We start from the raw sequence: 19,870 nt of genomic DNA on the forward strand, positions 1-19,870 counted from the left end.
ATATGTGAAATTTTATGTCAGTCGAATCAGCCAGTTTGACAGATTTATTTACTTCGATTCACTAAATACCCTTTTGTAGTGACTATATAAAATTCGACCTGGCTACATATAAAATTATTACATATTTGTTTCATTTTTGTATTTACTTGCTCAAGTACACAACCATGACAACTTATAAGAATAAATTTTGGCGCTATTTTTTTCAATTTACTCTTTAGATAACTAAAGCAAATAAACAGAGAGCAGGTTCCGCCACAACAGCTACCAAGCAGGCGCTAACTAAACATATGTTAGGCCATAAAGCTTTTTCATTGCGTAGAAAGCTTTAAAGCTTTTTGTCTATTATCTGCAGAGAAAAAATAAAAACGAATAAATACCTTTGGTTAAATAAAATTGTAAGGAAAAATATTAGTTTTTTCTTGATTTTTAAAACGTAAGGATTAATTTTGGTCAACAAACCGCAAGAACGCGTGTGAAGCGAATATTTACAACAACAAATAGAGCGTGTTTTTGTCCCATAAAACGCAAGGGGTTTCGTAGGCTGTCGTAAGAAAGGGGTCAATATAAACCAACAACTAATACAAACAAATTAATAAAAAAAGAAAAAATAAATACAATGGCCTTTAGTTAAATGTCATGAATTACCAATAATTTGCAATAAATTACAAACGGCAACGAGAAAATAAAACCAAATTAAATCAAAAGTGTAACGAGCTGTTAAGCAAATGAAATTTTCTTTTAATATCAAATTGTATAATGTGAAGTTAGTGAACAAGAAAATATGTGAATGAAATCAAAGAATTTATTTAAGAAAAACTACATAAAAGTATTTATAGTCGATTTTTTAGTCCACCCAAGTACATGTATGCGTTCCGTGCAGAACAGTACAAGTGGCGACACAAAAAATCCATATTTGGATAATAGCCAATAAATTTTTAACCCACTAATAAGAGGAATTCATTATTGTTGTTCAGTACAGTACGGAGCTGGGTAAATGATGGCTACCACAAGGTTTGTATAATATTTTCAATTATAAATAATATCTAACTTTACATCTATCATTATTATTCTTGTTCAAAGAAACCCCTTAAGGTCTTATTTTTAATTTGTATAGAATTTCTTTCTCTTTTTTGTAAATGTTGGCTCTTTTTTATCAATATAATTTTAATAACCATGTTGTACTTGGGTTTTTTCCAATCAATAAATTGAGTTGTTGTTGATTGTATTTGATATTAAGACCTTTTTTTCTATTTAACTTTTACCATGCATACTTATGTATATGTTTGTTCTAATCTATTATTACAAATCACTTGTTTTTAATGAACATACCCTGCATTTCTTCCCTTCTGGATCCTCTACAATGTAGCACATTTTACCTTATTTTATTCTGAGTGGCATTACTTGCGTGTTTTGTGGGGCCTTTTGTTTCTACATTCTGTTTATAGGTTCTAAAAATACATCGTAAATTTTGTTTGCTTATGCAGTTTTTTTCGCTCTTTTCTATATACATATTTAATGCACATTTCTGTTATACCCTATAATAGACATTTAAGTTAATAATAGAATACAAAACAGTAGTTAAATGACGACAGGTGCTAGCCTGAATATAAAACGGTAGTCTGAGTATAAGACGGTAGTCTGAGTATAAAACGGTAGTCTGAGTATAAGACGGTAGTCTGAGTATAAGACGGTAGTCTGAGTATTAGACGGTAGTCTGAGTATAAGACGGTAGTCTGAGTATAAGACGGTAGTCTGAGTAGAAGACGGTAGTCTGAGTAGAAGACGGTAGTCTGAGTAGAAGACGGTAGTCTGAGTAGAAGACGGTAGTCTGAGTATAAGACGGTAGTCTGAGTATAAGACGGTAGTCTGAGTATAAGACGGTAGTCTGAGTATAAGACGGTAGTCTGAGTATAAGACGGTAGTCTGAGTATAAGACGGTAGTCTGAGTATAAGACTTTAGTCTGAGTATAAGACTTTAGTCTGAGTATAAGACTTTAGTCTGAGTATAAGACGGTAGTCTGAGTATAAGACGGTAGTCTGAGTATAAGACGGTAGTCTGAGTATAAGACGGTAGTCTGAGTATAAGACGGTAGTCTGAGTATAAAACGGTAGTCTGAGTATAAGACGGTAGTCTGAGTATAAGACGGTAGTCTGAGTATAAGACGGTAGTCTGAGTATAAGACGGTAGTCTGAGTATAAGACGGTAGTCTGAGTATAAGACGGTAGTCTGAGTATAAGACGGTAGTCTGAGTATAAAACGGTAGTCTGAGTATAAGACGGTAGTCTGAGTATAAGACGGTAGTCTGAGTATAAGACGGTAGTCTGAGTATAAAACGGTAGTCTGAGTATAAGACGGTAGTCTGAGTATAAGACGGTAGTCTGACTATAAGACGGTAGTCTGAGTATAAGACGGTAGTCTGAGTATAAGACGGTAGTCTGAGTATAAGACGGTAGTCTGAGTATAAGACGGTAGTCTGAGTATAAGACGGTAGTCTGAGTATAAGACTTTAGTCTGAGTATAAGACGGTAGTCGGAGTATAAGACGGTAGTCTGACTATAAGACGATAATCTTCAGTATAAGACGATAATCTTCAGTATAAGACGGTAGTCTGACTATAAGACGATAATCTTCAGTATAAGACGGTAGTCTGAGTATAAGACGGTAGTCTGAGTATAAGACGGTAGTCTGAGTATAAGACGGTAGTCTGAGTATAAGACTTTAGTCTGAGTATAAGACGGTAGTCGGAGTATAAGACGGTAGTCTGACTATAAGACGATAATCTTCAGTATAAGACGATAATCTTCAGTATAAGACGGTAGTCTGACTATAAGACGATAATCTTCAGTATAAGACGGTAGTCTGAGTATAAGACGGTAGTCTGAGTATAAGACGGTAGTCTGAGTATAAGACGGTAGTCTGAGTATAAGACGGTAGTCTGAGTATAAGACGGTAGTCTGAGTATAAGACGGTAGTCTGAGTATAAGACGGTAGTCTGAGTATAAGACGGTTGTCTGAGTATAAGACGGTAGTCCGAGTATAAGACGGTAGTCCGAGTATAAGACGGTAGTCTGACTATAAGACGATAATCTTCAGTATAAGACGATAATCTTCAGTATAAGACGGTAGTCTGAGTATAAGACGGTAGTCTGACTATAACACGATAATCTTCAGTATAAGACGGTAGTCTGAGTATACGACGGTAGTCTGACTATAACACGATAATCTTCAGTATAAGACGGTAGTCTGAGTATAAGACGGTAGTCTGAGTATAAGACGGTAGTCTGAGTATAAGACGGTAGTCTGAGTATAAGACGGAAGTCTGAGTAAAAGACAGTAGTCTGAGTAAAAGACGGTAGTCTGAGTAAAAGACGGTAGTCTGAGTATAAGACGGTAGTCTGAGTATAAGACGGTAGTCTGAGTATAAGACGGTAGTCTGAGTATAAGACGGTTGTCTGAGTATAAGACGGTAGTCCGAGTATAAGACGGTAGTGCGAGTATAAGACGGTAGTCTGACTATAACACGATAATCTTCAGTATAAGACGGTAGTCTGAGTATAAGACGGTAGTCTGACTATAACACGATAATCTTCAGTATAAGACGGTAGTCTGAGTATAAGACGGTAGTCTGAGTATAAGACGGTAGTCTGAGTATAAGACGGTAGTCTGAGTATAAGACGGTAGTATGAGTATAAGACGGTAGTCTGAGTATAAGACGGTAGTCTGAGTATAAGACGGTAGTCTGAGTAGAAGACGGTAGTGTGAGTAGAAGACGGTAGTCTGAGTAGAAGACGGTAGTCTGAGTAGAAGACGGTAGTCTGAGTATAAGACGGTAGTCTGAGTATAAGACGGTAGTCTGAGTATAAGACGGTAGTCTGAGTATAAGATGGTAGTCTGAGTTTAAGACGGTAGTCTGAGTATAAGACGGTAGTCTGAGTAAAAGACGGTAGTCTGAGTAAAAGACGGTAGTCTGAGTATAAGACGGTAGTCTGAGTATAAGATGGTAGTCTGAGTTTAAGACGGTAGTCTGAGTATAAGACGGTAGTCTGAGTATAAGACGGTAGTCTGAGTATAAGACGGTAGTCTGAGTATAAGACGGTAGTCTGACTATAAGACGGTAGTCTGAGTATAAGACGGTAGTCTGAGTAAAAGACGGTAGTCTGAGTATAAGACAGTAGTCTGAGTATAAGACGGTAGTCTGAGTATAAGACGCTAGTCTGAGTATAAGACGGTAGTCTGAGTAGAAGACGGTAGTCTGAGTAGAAGACGGTAGTCTGAGTAGAAGACGGTAGTCTGAGTACAAGATGGTAGTATGAGTATTCCGTAGTTCAATAGGAATATAATAGTGTCATTTAAAGAAGGACATTTTAAATAAGTGGATGATTGTAAGTAAATGCCTGTATGCTAAACTGTAGAAGCAATATTTTACAATTATAAATAAATAGTTACCTTTGATATGAATGTAGTAGGACAAAGAAAAAGTTATTTAAATTATAGAAACAAACAATTTAGTTTTGCAAAGTTGTTATTATTGATTGTGAATAATAACAACAAATACTTGAAACCACAATTGCTACCATTAAGCTTAAAATGTCACAGACATTGAACAAAGCGGATTAACTGTACCTACAGGAAATTGACTTGCCAGTTGGTGGCCAGCAAAATGGTGCCTGCAGAGCAATTTCCGTTGTATTACAATAAAATGTTAAAAAGTTTCGTGAAGTAGAGCACATCCTCCAGCTATATGAAAAGCGATGAAAGTCTTATTTAAAATATTTAATAAAGAAATAAAACCACAGTGTTACTTCAGCGTATGGCGCACCTGCTCATTTATCATTTGTTCAGACAGTTTCATTCATCAAATTCACCTAATCTATTATTGTGCTATTAAAATAATTTATCAAAGCAAAAGGTGTGATGAAAACAATTAAAGTTCATAGTTTCAACATATATAGGGTGTAGAGTTCATTGAATAGTGTACCAACTATTCGTCCTAAACTCGTGCTTTATTTCTTATCTTCCTTGTGGTTTTTATATTTTGCTCTTTTTGGCATTTCTATCCACATTTTTTAAGTTTATTGTTGCTGTTCCACAAGTATGTAATAAAATTCTATAGTTTGTAGCACCTCTCTATCGCGTGCCTTTGGGGTCTACCACACATAACATGGATTTAGAACAAAAGCGAAAAAATTAAATAAAATATATAAAAAGCAAGAACTGCACTAAATTATTTTGTTAGAAATATTTGCTTTATAGTTGTATAACACTCATAGAAACTGACATAAATGAATACCCAGCAGTTAAGCAAGTAGTCAATGTATCCTTTATAGACAGTAATTGTCACTAATGTCATATCAGTTTGCTGACTCCAATTTATATAATTTGGGTCATGTGATAAGTATATGCTGTTTGTAGTACAGAGAGAAGACAATTGGTTACTTTATAAACCTCAGGTAATCTAGCGGGAAGTCTCTAAGTAATCTAGAGTGAACGTTTTGTGAGTTATTCGTTCATACTGGTTTTATACAAATTATGTTGATATAATTCTCATACAGTTTATTTTTATTTTTACTTAAGTATACTGATATCCCATGTAACATAGCGTGAAGTCAATAGTTTCTTTAGTGTCTCTTAGTAACCAATAGTGAAGTCACTTTAAACGTTAATTTTTTACTGCACTTTAGAAAGTAGTTATTTTACACACAAGAAGGAGAGTTGTTGCAGGAAGCGTTGTTTATAAGCAAGCGTTTATTGGTCTGTCTATGATATATCTTTTTAACTGAGTATTTGCGGTCAGTCAGCGCCCGTACATGTTAAAATAACTAGATATGTAGCTGTCCAATTAACCAGTTAGGTAGCTAGTAAGGTAACTGTCGCTATGTAACCATTATATGAATCCAATGAGTTGAATACTCTGGACTAGCTATCAAACAGTCTGACTGTAATCAATCAGCGCTTGTCCTAAGTAGGGGGTCTTAGGACAAGCGCATGTTAAAATATCTACTCACGTAGCTAATCACTAGTTCGTGGCTGTCTCCTAGAACTGCTGGGTATATACAAGTTTTTAAACATACTTACATACACACATACATATATAAATAATAATGAAAAGCCCAACAAGCATTTAGGCTTGATTTCTAAATACCAATGATTTCAAATCAAAATTATGAGAATTTTTGAATTCAAATTGAAACATCTATTTATGCTGCAAAATAAAAGAAACAATATTTCTGCAAACATTGCAATTTATGTTTGTTGGGTTGCCCACTTATGAGCCGAAGGGGGTGTACTCTTTATTCTATGATTTGAAATGGCAAATTAACACGAATTTTATATATATATTTTTTTTATATTTAGAAATTCCAAGTACATGTGTTCGTTGTTAGGACAGTATAGGGAATTTAGGACATTATAAATTAATTGTTATATTAATTAGAAATGTATTTTGCTTTTGAGTGCTATAAAAATGTCATAAATTTTAAGATTTTAGTGCAAAATTTGTAATTTTGTTAAAGAAATTGCCTCAATATTTTCAGTAGTCTGTGTATAAGATGGTAGTGTGTGTATGAGACGGTGCACAGTGGGGCAGAATCAAAATTTTTTGGAAACAAATCTGGAATTTCAAACTGCGGGTCCTGTCGGAATAAAATTTGACCTGGGGATAGCCAAGGAGTTTAAGTTAAATTTTTAAACATGTGCCATTATTTATTTTTGAATCTAATTGAGATATTGACGTGAAATTTTTTTGTAAGACCAAAAATTAACTAATCTAAAAAAAAAAATTAGTTCGGAATAAATGTGGATCAAATTGTTCCTAATACAGGTAGGCCTCCATTCACGCGGTTTGTTGGGTCCAAAAAAATAGCGTGTAAATCAAATTCGCGTAAAACGAGGTTCTAATTTAGAACGAAATGATTTTGTGGGGCCAATAATTTTTTATTTAGCGTAAAAAAATACATCAGTCACATAACAAAAAAGAAATTGGGACCTACAAATCGCGTTAAATAGAAAACACATATGTACATTAGGGATATAACTATTGACATTTTTTGCAAATTAGCATAGCATAGTCGAATAGAGCATTAAAAAATATAAAAAACCACGGTATTTTTTTTTCGCGGTTGTTAAAAAGTAACGATTTTCATTCAATATTTTCAATTATTTTAAAATACAATATATTTTATTTTAATACAAACTGCGGACATACTTCAAAAGATAATTTTTAAATAAGGGAAGTATCCCTCATACTTGCAAAAAAAAAATTATGAAATTATTTATATAATTTTTCAGAGAAAAAAAAGTTTGGTTTATTTTAGAAATTGGTGCGTGATGTTTTTGATTCCAAATTACCTAAAAAAATGATTTTCATTACTTATACAACATTGGCCATCACGTGTGGTGGTATGCCAAAAATTTCGCCAAAATTAGTTATATGCCTAATGTACATACATAGATATCGTCACATTAAATGAAAGCGGACGTAACTACACAAAAATTCAAAATCGTGTTTTTGATTGATTGAACAATTGCCAAGAATACTCTATTATTATTGATTTTATAACGGATCCTGTAAACACAATAAAAATGTAGTTACGTCCGTTTGCAATTAAGACGACGATATACATATACTTTAAGTAAACTTATTTTATTTGTACTTCTAAAAACTTACTTAAAACAAAAGTAAAGTAAAAAAACTCAACTAAAAAAATTATTTCTTATCGAAAATTAAGGAAAAAATGTCAATTAAAAAAACAAAATATTCTAATACATAAAATTGATCTCTTTTATAACATAACAAAAAATTCATAAAAATTAACGAAGTTTTCAAAAAAGAAATCGGTTATTCGCTTGTGTTTTTTTTAATTTCTTGTTGTTTGTTACCGCATTATATAAAAATCGTGTAAAAAAGTCGCGTATTTGAAAAAGTGGTTGCTAATTTGAGTAAAAAAGTACCACGTAAATGGAGGCTTACCTGTATTTACAATCCTATTAAAATTTTGATACAAATTTTAGTTTTAGAAACTCAATAAATATGTAACATGTAATAAATTCTTTATTATAAGGTTACAAATAGCAAATTTTAAATTTGCCATTCTAAATAAAAATGTTTAGAAAACTTGTCAAAAGGTCAAAGGAAATCCCGTAATTCCTAAAAATTGGAGCAAAAATACCAAAAATGGTATTTTTACAATTTTGCCCATAGGCTCCACATTTCATTCGGGGCTGGGAAAATACTTTGGGGATAAATAGGGAACACATTAAGGTTTCCAAAGCTTTTTTCCATTTTTTGATCTCAGCTTAGGGATTTTAGAACATGTGGCCCAAAGTTGAAATTTTGATAAAAAAAAGATCAAATTCCTAAGGGCGTAGGGGCGTCATAGTCGCATAATAGGACAAGTTTTTTATCAAAAGGTTATCCCTAAAGATACCGTACAGAAACTTATAAAATTGTTATATGTTCTTAAAGTAAGTTTTTTTAACAAAGAAAGAGTTGTCACATTTTCGACCAAAAAATAGCAAAAATCTACTATTTTTAATTTTAAAATTGGAAATCGTTTATTTTTCGATCCATAATTGATATTGCTCTGATAACTTTTCTATATTTTTTGACAATTTAGTTGACTAACTAACAAAAAAAAAATCGAGTCCATTTGGTCCAAAAGTACGACCTGTATTTTTAAAAAAGCGGACCAAGGTATGGCGAAATTATAACCGATAAATAGCAGATGCAAGCATAAAAATCTTTGAAATCGGATGGGAAATAAAAAATGGCACATGTTTAAAAATTTTACATGTTGAAGTTACCCTTCTTTGCGCTTCCATAGCGCCGACCGTGAATCATTTGTGGGGACCATTTTAGTAAATTAAACTTAAATACTTCTTGTCAGCACCCACCAGATGCCAGATTTATTTCCCCACTGTGCGGTGTATAAGACAATATTTGATGCCCCGATAGACTAGCCGATAGTGTACTGGACTATTAATCTGAGGGTTGCAGGTTTAATTTCCGATTGTCATTCAACAACAATTAATAATTCATTTAACAACAATTACAGAGTCTAAAAGTCCTCAAATTGCAATTACGTTAGAAAGTCGACAACATCAGTGATTTGAGTTGAATTTTAGCCCCTGGTAAAGAAATTCAAAACGAAAACTTTTAGCAATTTTCTGCTCAGCACTTGACATTGTACTTTTTACTTAATTCTTAAGAATGTTATTTCATTAAAAGATAAAAATCTAAGTATGAATTTGAATAGCAGCCAAATTCATTCATTCGTTTATTATCCTTGAAAATAGACAAAAAGAACACGCAAAACATAAAGAGTGAAATAATCAAGACATTTCTGTTAGTAAATAAAAACATAGGAATTTCTTCTAATCACATAAACGTGTAATTTAAATCAGGCTAATAAAGCGAAATTAGTGTCTTTCACCAAGGAAAAACACAAACAAAATCAACAACAAAAAAACACATTCATTAAAACAACAAACTGTGAATATAAAAACAGTCAAATTCATAGACATACATATAAGCAAATACACATCCAAACATATTTACAAACTTTATATATATGTAGGTAGGGGTATGTGTGTAGGCTACAAACCAACACAAAGTGTAAATTGCAAACTTAATGAAAACAAATGGCGCCAAATCAAACATTAAAACTAACAAACCAACAACCCCGCACAGCCGCCTATTTATTACCAACAAACCTCCCCCATACACTGCTATTGACAGAATCTATGACTGTGTTTAAGTTTTTCCAAGTAGAATGATTGTTTAACAAGAGAAAAAGGAAGAAAAGAGACAATTTTTCACAAAGCAAACTGAAATTACACCAACACTTTGCTGCTCTTCCTTTTTGAATTTAAACACACACAGACATTAAACATGGAAATGTAATACAAAACTATGTAAACACATTCACGTCACTAACAAGACAAAAACAATCAAGAAGAGAAAGAAAAACCCGTTAAGAAATTATTAATTCTCTTGTATGTAGGGAGAAGGGTGTGAATGTAGGCGTATGATCAACATTTATTCTCTTTTGCTTTACAACGTGGCGTATGAGTGATTTATTTCCTTTAATGTTGAGAAAAAACGGATTTTTTATGTTTGAGTGTATTTGATTATGTTGAAGTGATTAAAAAATGACGCACAAATATAATCAGTACTTTAATAACTTAATTTAATACAAAGTGCTACGAGGGCATTAGTTACATTTTCTTAAAAAAATTAAAAATAATCTGCCTATTAGCTAAATTATTAAAAATCTAGTCTGGTTTTAAAAAAAACGCGTCTAAATGAAAAATATGTTTTGCTCGTGAACACCTTTTTCAATGTCGAGTAGAGTAATTTTTCCCTAAAATTACTTTTCAACCTAATCATCTATACACCAAACTTATCTCTAGGGAGTGCTTCAAATTTATACAAAATTTCAAAAATATAGTAAAAAATTACACAAGAAATATTACTAAAAGACATTTAGACAAATAATGAATTGTCCTTTGTGTAGCTTGAGTTGACATTGCTATTGACAATCATCAAGACCTAAGAGAATTACATGTTATTCTATTACTACTACTATTTTTTTTGTTTTTTTAAAAAAAATCTTGAGACAAACCGGCCTCAGCATGAACAGAAATCATAAAAAAAACCATCATAGAAATTTGAATGTGGGTGTCACATTAGCAACTGCTATGTGGCCATTTCAATTCTCAAGGATAAACAATGAACTTGATTTTATATTTTATCCCTGGCAAAGTTTACTGACGACACAAAATTGGCTGGCTAGCTGGCTGACTGACTGTTTGGTTGCTGGTGGTGAAATTTACAAAATATACCAAATTATTAGTCATTTCCACAACAACAAAAAAAAGTATTTTAAATCTAGATTAAACTTTGGCAGTTTGGCAGGAAAACAACTAAGGGCAAGTTTTTTAATATGCAATTTCATCAAATTTTTGTCAATAACACAAATGGTTTTAATGTATGATGTGTTATTTGAATCATAATGTTACGAAATTACACTATCAATTGAATATAGCGATTTCAATGTCTGGGTTCCACATCCACCATATTTTGTAATCATGGTGAAGAGTATAAAAATCATATGAAAAAAGTTTCAATGCTATATATGTATATTGCGACTCATTAAACAATAGATTTTGAATTTGAAAATTGAGAAAATGATGAATTTTCGCATAGCAGACATCGTATTATAAGTATATATTTAAAGTTTTTCCAAGAACCCTATTTTAGGGAAACTTTGTGGACCAATCTAATTACTCCCAACGCTTATTTTGTAATTTCACAGTATTAAGAATTTAATTTCTTTCTAATGTATTTTTCTTAACAAAAGTACTTTGTCTTAGCAAATGTACGTTTCTAAAAAAATCCTTGCAAATAGATTTTTTTAGAAACATACATTTTTAAACAAAAATAATTTTCTAAAGAAAAGTACCTTTCAAAACAAGAATATTTGTGAAAATAAAAGTACTTTTCTATACAAAAGTATTTTCTAAACAAAAGTATTTTCTAAACAAAAGTACTTTCTAAACAAAAGTACTTCTTTAAAAAAATTTACTTTTCTAAACAAAATTCTAAACAAAGTACTTCTTTAAAAAATTAACTTTTCTAAACAAAAGTACTTTTTTAAACAAAAGACTTTTCTAAACAAAAGTACTTCTCTAAACAAAAGTACCTTTTTGAACAAAAGTACTTTTCTAAACAAAAGTGCTTCTTTAAACAAAAATACTTTTCTAAACAAAAGTACTTCTTTAAAAAATGTACTTTTCTAAACAAAAGTACTTTACTATACAAAAGTACTTTTCTAAACGAGAGTACTTATCTAAACGAGAGTACTTTTCTAAACAAGAGTACTTTTCTATACAAAATTACTTTACTATACAAAAGTACTTTTCTATACAAAAGTATTTTCTAAACAAAATTACTTTCCTAACAAAAGTACTTTTCTAAACAAAAGTGTACTTTTCTAAACAAAAGGACTTTTCTATACAAAAGTATTTTCTAAACAAAACTACTTTCTAAACAAAAGTACTTCTTTAAAAAATTAACTTTTCTACACTAAACAAGAGTGCTTTTCTAAACAAGAGTATTTTTCTATACAAAAGTATTTTCTAAACAAAAGTACTTCTTTAAAAAATGTACTTTTCTAAAGAAAAGTACTTTTTTAAACAAAAGACTTTTCTAAACAAAATTACTATTCTATACAGAAGAACTTTTCAAAACAAAAGTACTTTTCTAAACAAAAATACTTTTCTAAACAAACCTACTTTTCTAAACAAAAGTGTACTTTTCTAAACAAGAGTACTTTTCTAAACAATAGTACTTTTCTATACAAAAGTATTTTCTAAACAAAAGTACTTCTTTAAAAAATGAACTTTTCTAAACAAAAGTACTTTTCTAAACAAAAGTACTTTTCTAAACAAGAGTACTTTTCTATACAAAAGTACTTTTCTATACAAAAGTACTTTTCTAAACAAAAGTACTTTTCTAAACAAAAGTACTTTTCTATGCAAAAGTACTTTTCTATACAAAAGTACTTTTCTATACAAAATTATTTTCTAAACAAAAGTACTTTCTAAACAAAAGTACTTTCTAAACAAATGTACTTTCTAAACAAAAGTACTTCTTCAAAAAATGTACTATTCTAAACAAAAGTACTTTTTTAAAGAAAAGATTTTTCTAAACAAAAGTACTTTTCTAGACAAGAGTACTTTTCTATACAAAAGTATTTTTCTATACAAAAGTTCATACACTAAACAAGAGTACTTTTCTAAACAAGAGTACTTTTCTATACAAAAGTATTTTCTAAACAAAAGTACTTCTTTAAAAAATTAACTTTTTTAAACAAAAGTACTTTTCTATACAAAAGTACTTTTCTAACAAGAGTACTTTTCTATACAAAAGTATTTTCTAAACAAAATTACTTTCTAAACAAAAGTACTTTTCTAAACAAAAGTGTACTTTTCTAAACAAAAGGACTTTTCTATACAAAAGTATTTTCTAAACAAAACTACTTTCTAAACAAAAGTACTTCTTTAAAAAATTAACTTTTCTACACTAAACAAGAGTGCTTTTCTAAACAAGAGTATTTTTCTATACAAAAGTATTTTCTAAACAAAAGTACTTCTTTAAAAAATGTACTTTTCTAAAGAAAAGTACTTTTTTAAACAAAAGACTTTTCTAAACAAAATTACTATTCTATACAGAAGAACTTTTCAAAACAAAAGTACTTTTCTAAACAAAAATACTTTTCTAAACAAACCTACTTTTCTAAACAAAAGTGTACTTTTCTAAACAAGAGTACTTTTCTAAACAATAGTACTTTTCTATACAAAAGTATTTTCTAAACAAAAGTACTTCTTTAAAAAATGAACTTTTCTAAACAAAAGTACTTTTCTAAACAAAAGTACTTTTCTAAACAAGAGTACTTTTCTATACAAAAGTACTTTTCTATACAAAAGTACTTTTCTAAACAAAAGTACTTTTCTAAACAAAAGTACTTTTCTATGCAAAAGTACTTTTCTATACAAAAGTACTTTTCTATACAAAATTATTTTCTAAACAAAAGTACTTTCTAAACAAAAGTACTTTCTAAACAAATGTACTTTCTAAACAAAAGTACTTCTTCAAAAAATGTACTATTCTAAACAAAAGTACTTTTTTAAAGAAAAGATTTTTCTAAACAAAAGTACTTTTCTAGACAAGAGTACTTTTCTATACAAAAGTATTTTTCTATACAAAAGTTCATACACTAAACAAGAGTACTTTTCTAAACAAGAGTACTTTTCTATACAAAAGTATTTTCTAAACAAAAGTACTTCTTTAAAAAATTAACTTTTTTAAACAAAAGTACTTTTCTATACAAAAGTACTTTTCTAACAAGAGTACTTTTCTATACAAAAGTATTTTCTAAATAAAAGTACTTTCTAAACAAAAGTACTTCTTTAAAAAATGAACTTTTCTAAACAAAAGTATTTTTCTAAACAAGAGTACTTTTCTATACAAAATACTTTTCTATACAAAAGTATTTTCTACACAAAAGTACTTTCTAAACAAAAGTACTTTTCTAAACAAGAGTAGTTTTCTAAACAAAAGTACTTCTAAAAAAACATTTCTAAACGAAAGTGCTTTTCGAATCCAAAGTACTTTTCTAAACAGAAATATTTTTATTAACAAAAGTACTGCTTTGATTTTTTATGGAGCACCCAGTTCCATTTATCTTATTTTTAGGTAATTATATTTTTATACCCTTCACCTTGAGTGAAGGGTACATTATTCATTTGCGACCCCACAAAGTATATATATTCTGAATCGTTATAGATAGCGGAGTCGATATAGCCATGTCCGTCTGTGTGTTGAAATCAACTTTCGTTTTTAAGACCATAGTAAGTTGCACCTACAATGGGTCAAAATCGGAAAAAATATTTTTTAACCCGAATTTTTTTTTTTGACCAACATTTTTTTCACTAAATATTAAAAAAATTAAAAACCAAAAAAAAAAATTTTTTAAAATTAAAAAAAAAATTAAAAAACAATTTCGAAAAACAAGTGGAAAAAAATTTAAATTTTGTTTACCTGAAAATATTTAAAATTTTTATTTTAAAGTATAATTTGGTGAAGGGTATATAAGATTCGGCACAGCCGAATATAGCTCTCTTACTTGTTTAATTTTAATATTTAAAATTTCTCTTTCTTTTTCCAGCTTCCTCTTGGACACACTTTCGAATGGAAGTGGGGCCCGTTTGACTTTGGGTTCTGCCGTCCTGGTCTATCTAATAGCCTACAATGAGACAACAGCACCATGTGTGGTCTTGGCCACCATAATGGCAACATTATTTGGTATCTTGGCAGGTAACAATTCTCAACTACTACCACTAACTAAACTAGATAAATTTACCTTACAACCCCCTTTTCAGCTCGTTGTAAAACCAGCCTAAAAACTTTACAAATTCCCTACATACGAGCCAGCAACAAATTTGATTTTGGCTGTCTTTTCTTAGCCACCTGGATGGATATGTTGGCCATATTGTGTGCTTGTGGCGCACTGGCTCGTACACTGAGCATGTGTTTAGATGCTATGACTGGTGGTCTGGCTCGTATTATGATTTTGGGTAAGTGTAGAAAAAAAAAACACTTAAACCGAAAACTGTCTGTCTGTTGCTGTTATAAGTTAAATTTTTAATGTATACTTTTAGGCCGCAATTCACCAGCCAACGAACCATGGCCAGATGTTTTGGGTGTTGGTGTAGTGTTTCTAGTAACTGGCATGTTTATGTTGGGCCTAGAGGTATGTGGCAAAAACAAATATTTGAATGTGGCCGAAATAACAAAAAAAAAGTACAATACACAAAATAAAACCAAATAACAAATGAGTCTTCTTGCTCTATAAATATTTAAATAAATAATGTATTTGTTTAAAATTGTTATTTTTATAATTTTTACTCTTCATTTCTCACTCCTCTCATTTTTCGTTTGCTCTTTCCAATTTTTCTTCAAATAGCACTCAAAGGCTTTTAGCTTTATAATGGCTTTGGCCATGTTCGGTTTAAATGCCATTCTAAGTGCAGTTGGCTGGTGGAATGGTGATGCTGTGGCCTGGCATGAAACAATTTTGCAGCCAAATGGTTTCAAAAGTGTAAGTCATATTTTTGTTAACAAACTAAATATTTATTAAGAGTGCATTCATTAATTTTAAGTTACTTTGTGTTTCTACATAATTTTATATTGATTTTTTCTTTTAAATGTGCCGGATTTTCTCATTTCCCTAAGTGACTTTTTGAATGATTTATTCTATTGACAAAACATTTAACCATGTTTTAGCTTTTACAACATATGTTTTACTACATTAATATTTATAGTAGATTTCGTGTTTAATGTTTTCGTGTTCATTGTAATTTGTAACGCACATGCCATTTTTTTGTGACAGTAATTGAACCATAATTCTATAAACGTTAACTTTATCAACAAATACATATGTATATTCAATGGCTTGTGGTTTCCACTTAAAATTAAATCAATCACAAAAGCACTTTTTAAAACAAAAGTATTTTTCTAAATAAAAGTACTTTACTAAACAAGAGCACTTTTCGAAACAAAAGTACTTTCCTCAACAAAAGTACTTTTCTAAACAAAAGTTCTTTTCTAAACAAAAGTACTTTTCTAAACAAAAGTACTTTTCTAAACAAAAGTACTTTTCTAAACAAAAGTACTTTTCTAAACAAAAGTACTTTTCTAAACAAAAGTACTTTTCTAAACAAAAGTACTTTTATAAACAAAAGTTCTTTTCTAAACAAAAGTACTTTTATAAACAAAAGTACTTTTCTAAACAAAAGTACTTTTCTAAACAAAAGTACTTTTCTAAACAACAGTACTTTTTAAACAAAAGTACTTTTCTAAACAAAAGTACTTTTCTAAACAAAAGTACTTTTCTAAACAAAAGTATCTTTTTAAACAAAAGTATCTTTTTAAACAAAAGTACTTTTTTAAACAAAAGTACTTTTCTAAACAAAAGTACTTTTATAAACAAAAGTACTTTTCTAAACAAAAGTACTTTTCTAAACAAAAGTACTTTTCTAAACAAAAGTACTTTTCTAAACAAAAGTACTTTTATAAACAAAAGTACTTTTCTAAACAAAAGTACTTTTCTAAACAAAAGTACTTTTCTAACCAAAAGTACTTTTCTAAACAAAAGTACTTTTCTGAACAAAAGAAAAGTACTTTTCTTAACAAAATATCTTTTTTAAACAAAAGTACTTTTCTAAACAAAAGTTCTTTTCTAAATAACAGTACATTTTAAACAAAAGTATCTTTTTAAACAAAAGTACTTTTTTAAACAAAAGTACTTTTCTAAACAAAAGTACTTTTTAAACAAAAGTATTTTTCTAAACAAAAGTTCTTTTCTAAACAAAAGTACTTTTCCAAACAAAAGTACTTTTCCAAACAGAAGTACTTTTCCAAACAAAAGTACTTATCTGAACAAAATTACTTTTCTAAACAAAAGTATTTTTCTAAACAAAAGTATTTTTTTAAACAAAAGTACTTTTTTAAACAAAAGTACTTTTCTAAGCAAGAGTACTTTTCTTAACAAAAGTACCTTTTTAAACAAAAGTACTTTTCTAAACAAAAGTTATTTTCTGAACAAAAGTACTTTTTTAAACAAAAGTAATATTCTACTTTTCTAAGCAATAGTACTTTTCCATAAAAGTACTCTTTCCAACATTAAAAGTATAACTTATTCGTTTAATCTTTAGAAATGATTAAAATATTCTAATACCTTTTTTTACAGTTTTTAACTGCCACTGCTATACTAACGTTTTCCTTTCCGGCTGACTATCCCACACAAAGAACCGGCTGGCAACGTTTTACCGGATTTTTTCTCATTTTATTGGTAACAATATCACTACTATTGGCTTCCGGTTGTTTAACCACTATTCTACATTATAAGTGAGTTTAAAGATGAAGAATATTTAAAAAAAATATTTAAAAACTTACCTTAATATCTTAACAAAACAGAGCCGTTGAAGAATATGTTGCAGTGCCTCTCTTTCATATATTAGATGAAAATAATTTCCATAAACTGGTGCCAGCTGCGGCCTGTATGTTAATGCTGACTGTAACTGGCGGTTTCTTGGAGCTATTTCCGGAATTGTATCGTATTATAGTTAGATTTGCCACATCAGAGTGGAGAATTCTAACCAAACAAATAGCATATGAAAGTAGTGATAGTGGTAATCCAGTGCTGGCGGTGTTTATAGCAGGTGGGTTTTTGGATTTATTTCACAATAATTCAGAACAAATAAATATTGCTATATGTATTTCCAGGAAGCTTATGCGCCATGTTATCCTTTGCCTGTCCCTTGCAAAATCTCAGTCATATTTTGGCGGCCAGTCATTTATGTGCGGTATTCTTTAGGGCCTTCTATTTGCTGTACTCGCCATTTAGACCAAAATTTATATTACAATCAAGTGAGCTTGTTGCTAATAAATAAAATTACCATATAAAATTAATATAAGAATTTGATATTTTTCTATTAGACACCGATTCTTCTTTATCCTATAGCCGTCTGTCAACCGAACCTATTAGCCATAGTTCATCAACTTCACGTTTAAAACGCAGCTTATGGAATTTAAGTGTTGGCAAACAGGTGCCTAGTAAAAAGCCTAAAACTAAGCCGAAAAACAAGCAAGAGGTGGAAAAAGAGTGGTTACTATTGGGTGAACCCACTTCGCCTTGTCCCCAAAGAGAACCCAAAGATGTGGAGTCTACTATTTTATCAGATGGAGAGCCACCGGTAATTCGAGTTTTCCTTAAATGTTTTATAATGGTTTTATTTGTAAGTCTTTCTTTTTTAGCCTTCTGATTTTGAATATCCCGATAAGTTTGAGAATTCCGATTCGGATACATCGACCGATATCGATGCCATTGTGGATGAGTATAGACAAAAGGTTAAAGTAACCACAGCTGGGCCTTTGGATCGTACTGCTCGTGTGCCTACCATCTCTTCTTGGAGAGTAACTATATTTGCTATAGTTGTGGTATTTTTGGGTATGGCTTTAAGTTTAGCTGGTATTTATATGCATTGGCCGCCAGCAGCTTTAACGGGATCTATAGGTAAGAGAGATAAGATAAAATATGATATACTAAAGCTTTCAAAAACTTATTATATGGAAAAAGCTTTTTGGAAATATAAAAGCTTGAATTATCGCTAATCTATAGCAATAATTAAAACTAAATTTTTAACTTTAAAGTTTTTATTAAAGCTTTCTAATAAAACCAGCTTTTAAAATCAAATAATAAACCTTAAAATGCTGATAATTTCTAAGTCAAGCATTTATCAAACCGACAAACATTTGAACGAAGTTGTAAGCTATCAAAATATATAAAAGCTTTTTGAGAAACCCAGCCCAACCCAAGAAATAAATATCAAAACTTAAAAGCCTAAAACTTTCAAAGTCAATAAATTATCCAACTCTAAAATATTTGATCAAAGTTTTGAAAGCTTTGAAAGGAAACCAACTTTTAAAAACAAATAAGGAATCCTAAGAAGCTTAAAATTTCGTTTCCATCACTCTTCAAACCAAAAAACATTTCAACAATGTTATACAAAAACAAATTATATTTAAGAACGCTTCGCTTTATAAAATGAAGCCATTTTAAAATATTTTTATTATTTTCTTTTTCAGGAGTCTTCATCATCAGTCTCATGATGCCTTTAATACCCAAATACACCGGCAGCGTGGTCAATGTCAGCCCTGTAATATGCTGTTCCAGCATATTTATCGGTGGCATACTGTTCGCTTCATGTGCTCAAAACTCATGGCCCGCTATTGTATTTTGGATTGTGGCCGGTCTAATCATGCTCATACGTTGTGATAATTTATGCTGTGCATGCCTCAATCAAACGTCCACCATTAATGAACAACTAATACCCAGTGTCTCGGCCAAGACGACGACCACCACAACAATACGTATGCCCAGACCACCAAAAGGTATTGTCACTATACCCACCCGGGTCAATGCACCCAGATGACAATCCGAGTCCTCGGAGGGCGAAGATTTGTTCAATGAGGACTTTAATATACATGATTTCGAAGAAGATGATGACGATGAAAACAATGACAGATGGACTGAGTAATGGGCGATGTGGAATGGGGGAGGAGAAAGAGTATTAAATATTATAAACGATAAAATGTGTTATTCAAGTGATTTTTAAAATGCTTTAAAGTTTTGCCTCAGCATACAACAACAAAACCAAACAAAAAAAAATACTAAATAATTAATTGCCAGAATTGAACAGAAAAAACCAACAACTTTTAATTAATATTAAAATTTAAAACAAACA

At 30.5% G+C, this 19,870-nt stretch overlaps 1 protein-coding gene across 1 annotated transcript; it reads left to right on the plus strand.

Annotated features, from left to right (window-relative positions):
- Window positions 1-446: 446 nt before the first annotated feature.
- Window positions 447-19,870, plus strand: tadr (torn and diminished rhabdomeres). Its single transcript, XM_065500481.1, has 11 exons — window positions 447-1,011; window positions 14,731-14,879; window positions 14,945-15,139; window positions 15,224-15,315; window positions 15,529-15,663; window positions 17,314-17,471; window positions 17,541-17,785; window positions 17,850-17,993; window positions 18,063-18,319; window positions 18,381-18,639; window positions 19,212-19,870. Exons 1-11 carry the CDS (start codon window positions 995-997, stop codon window positions 19,556-19,558), a joined length of 1,998 nt encoding a protein of 665 aa, XP_065356553.1. The 5' UTR covers window positions 447-994; the 3' UTR covers window positions 19,559-19,870.

This window comes from Calliphora vicina, chromosome 2, assembly GCF_958450345.1.
Source record: "Calliphora vicina chromosome 2, idCalVici1.1, whole genome shotgun sequence".
Taxonomy (NCBI): Eukaryota; Metazoa; Arthropoda; class Insecta; order Diptera; family Calliphoridae; genus Calliphora; species Calliphora vicina.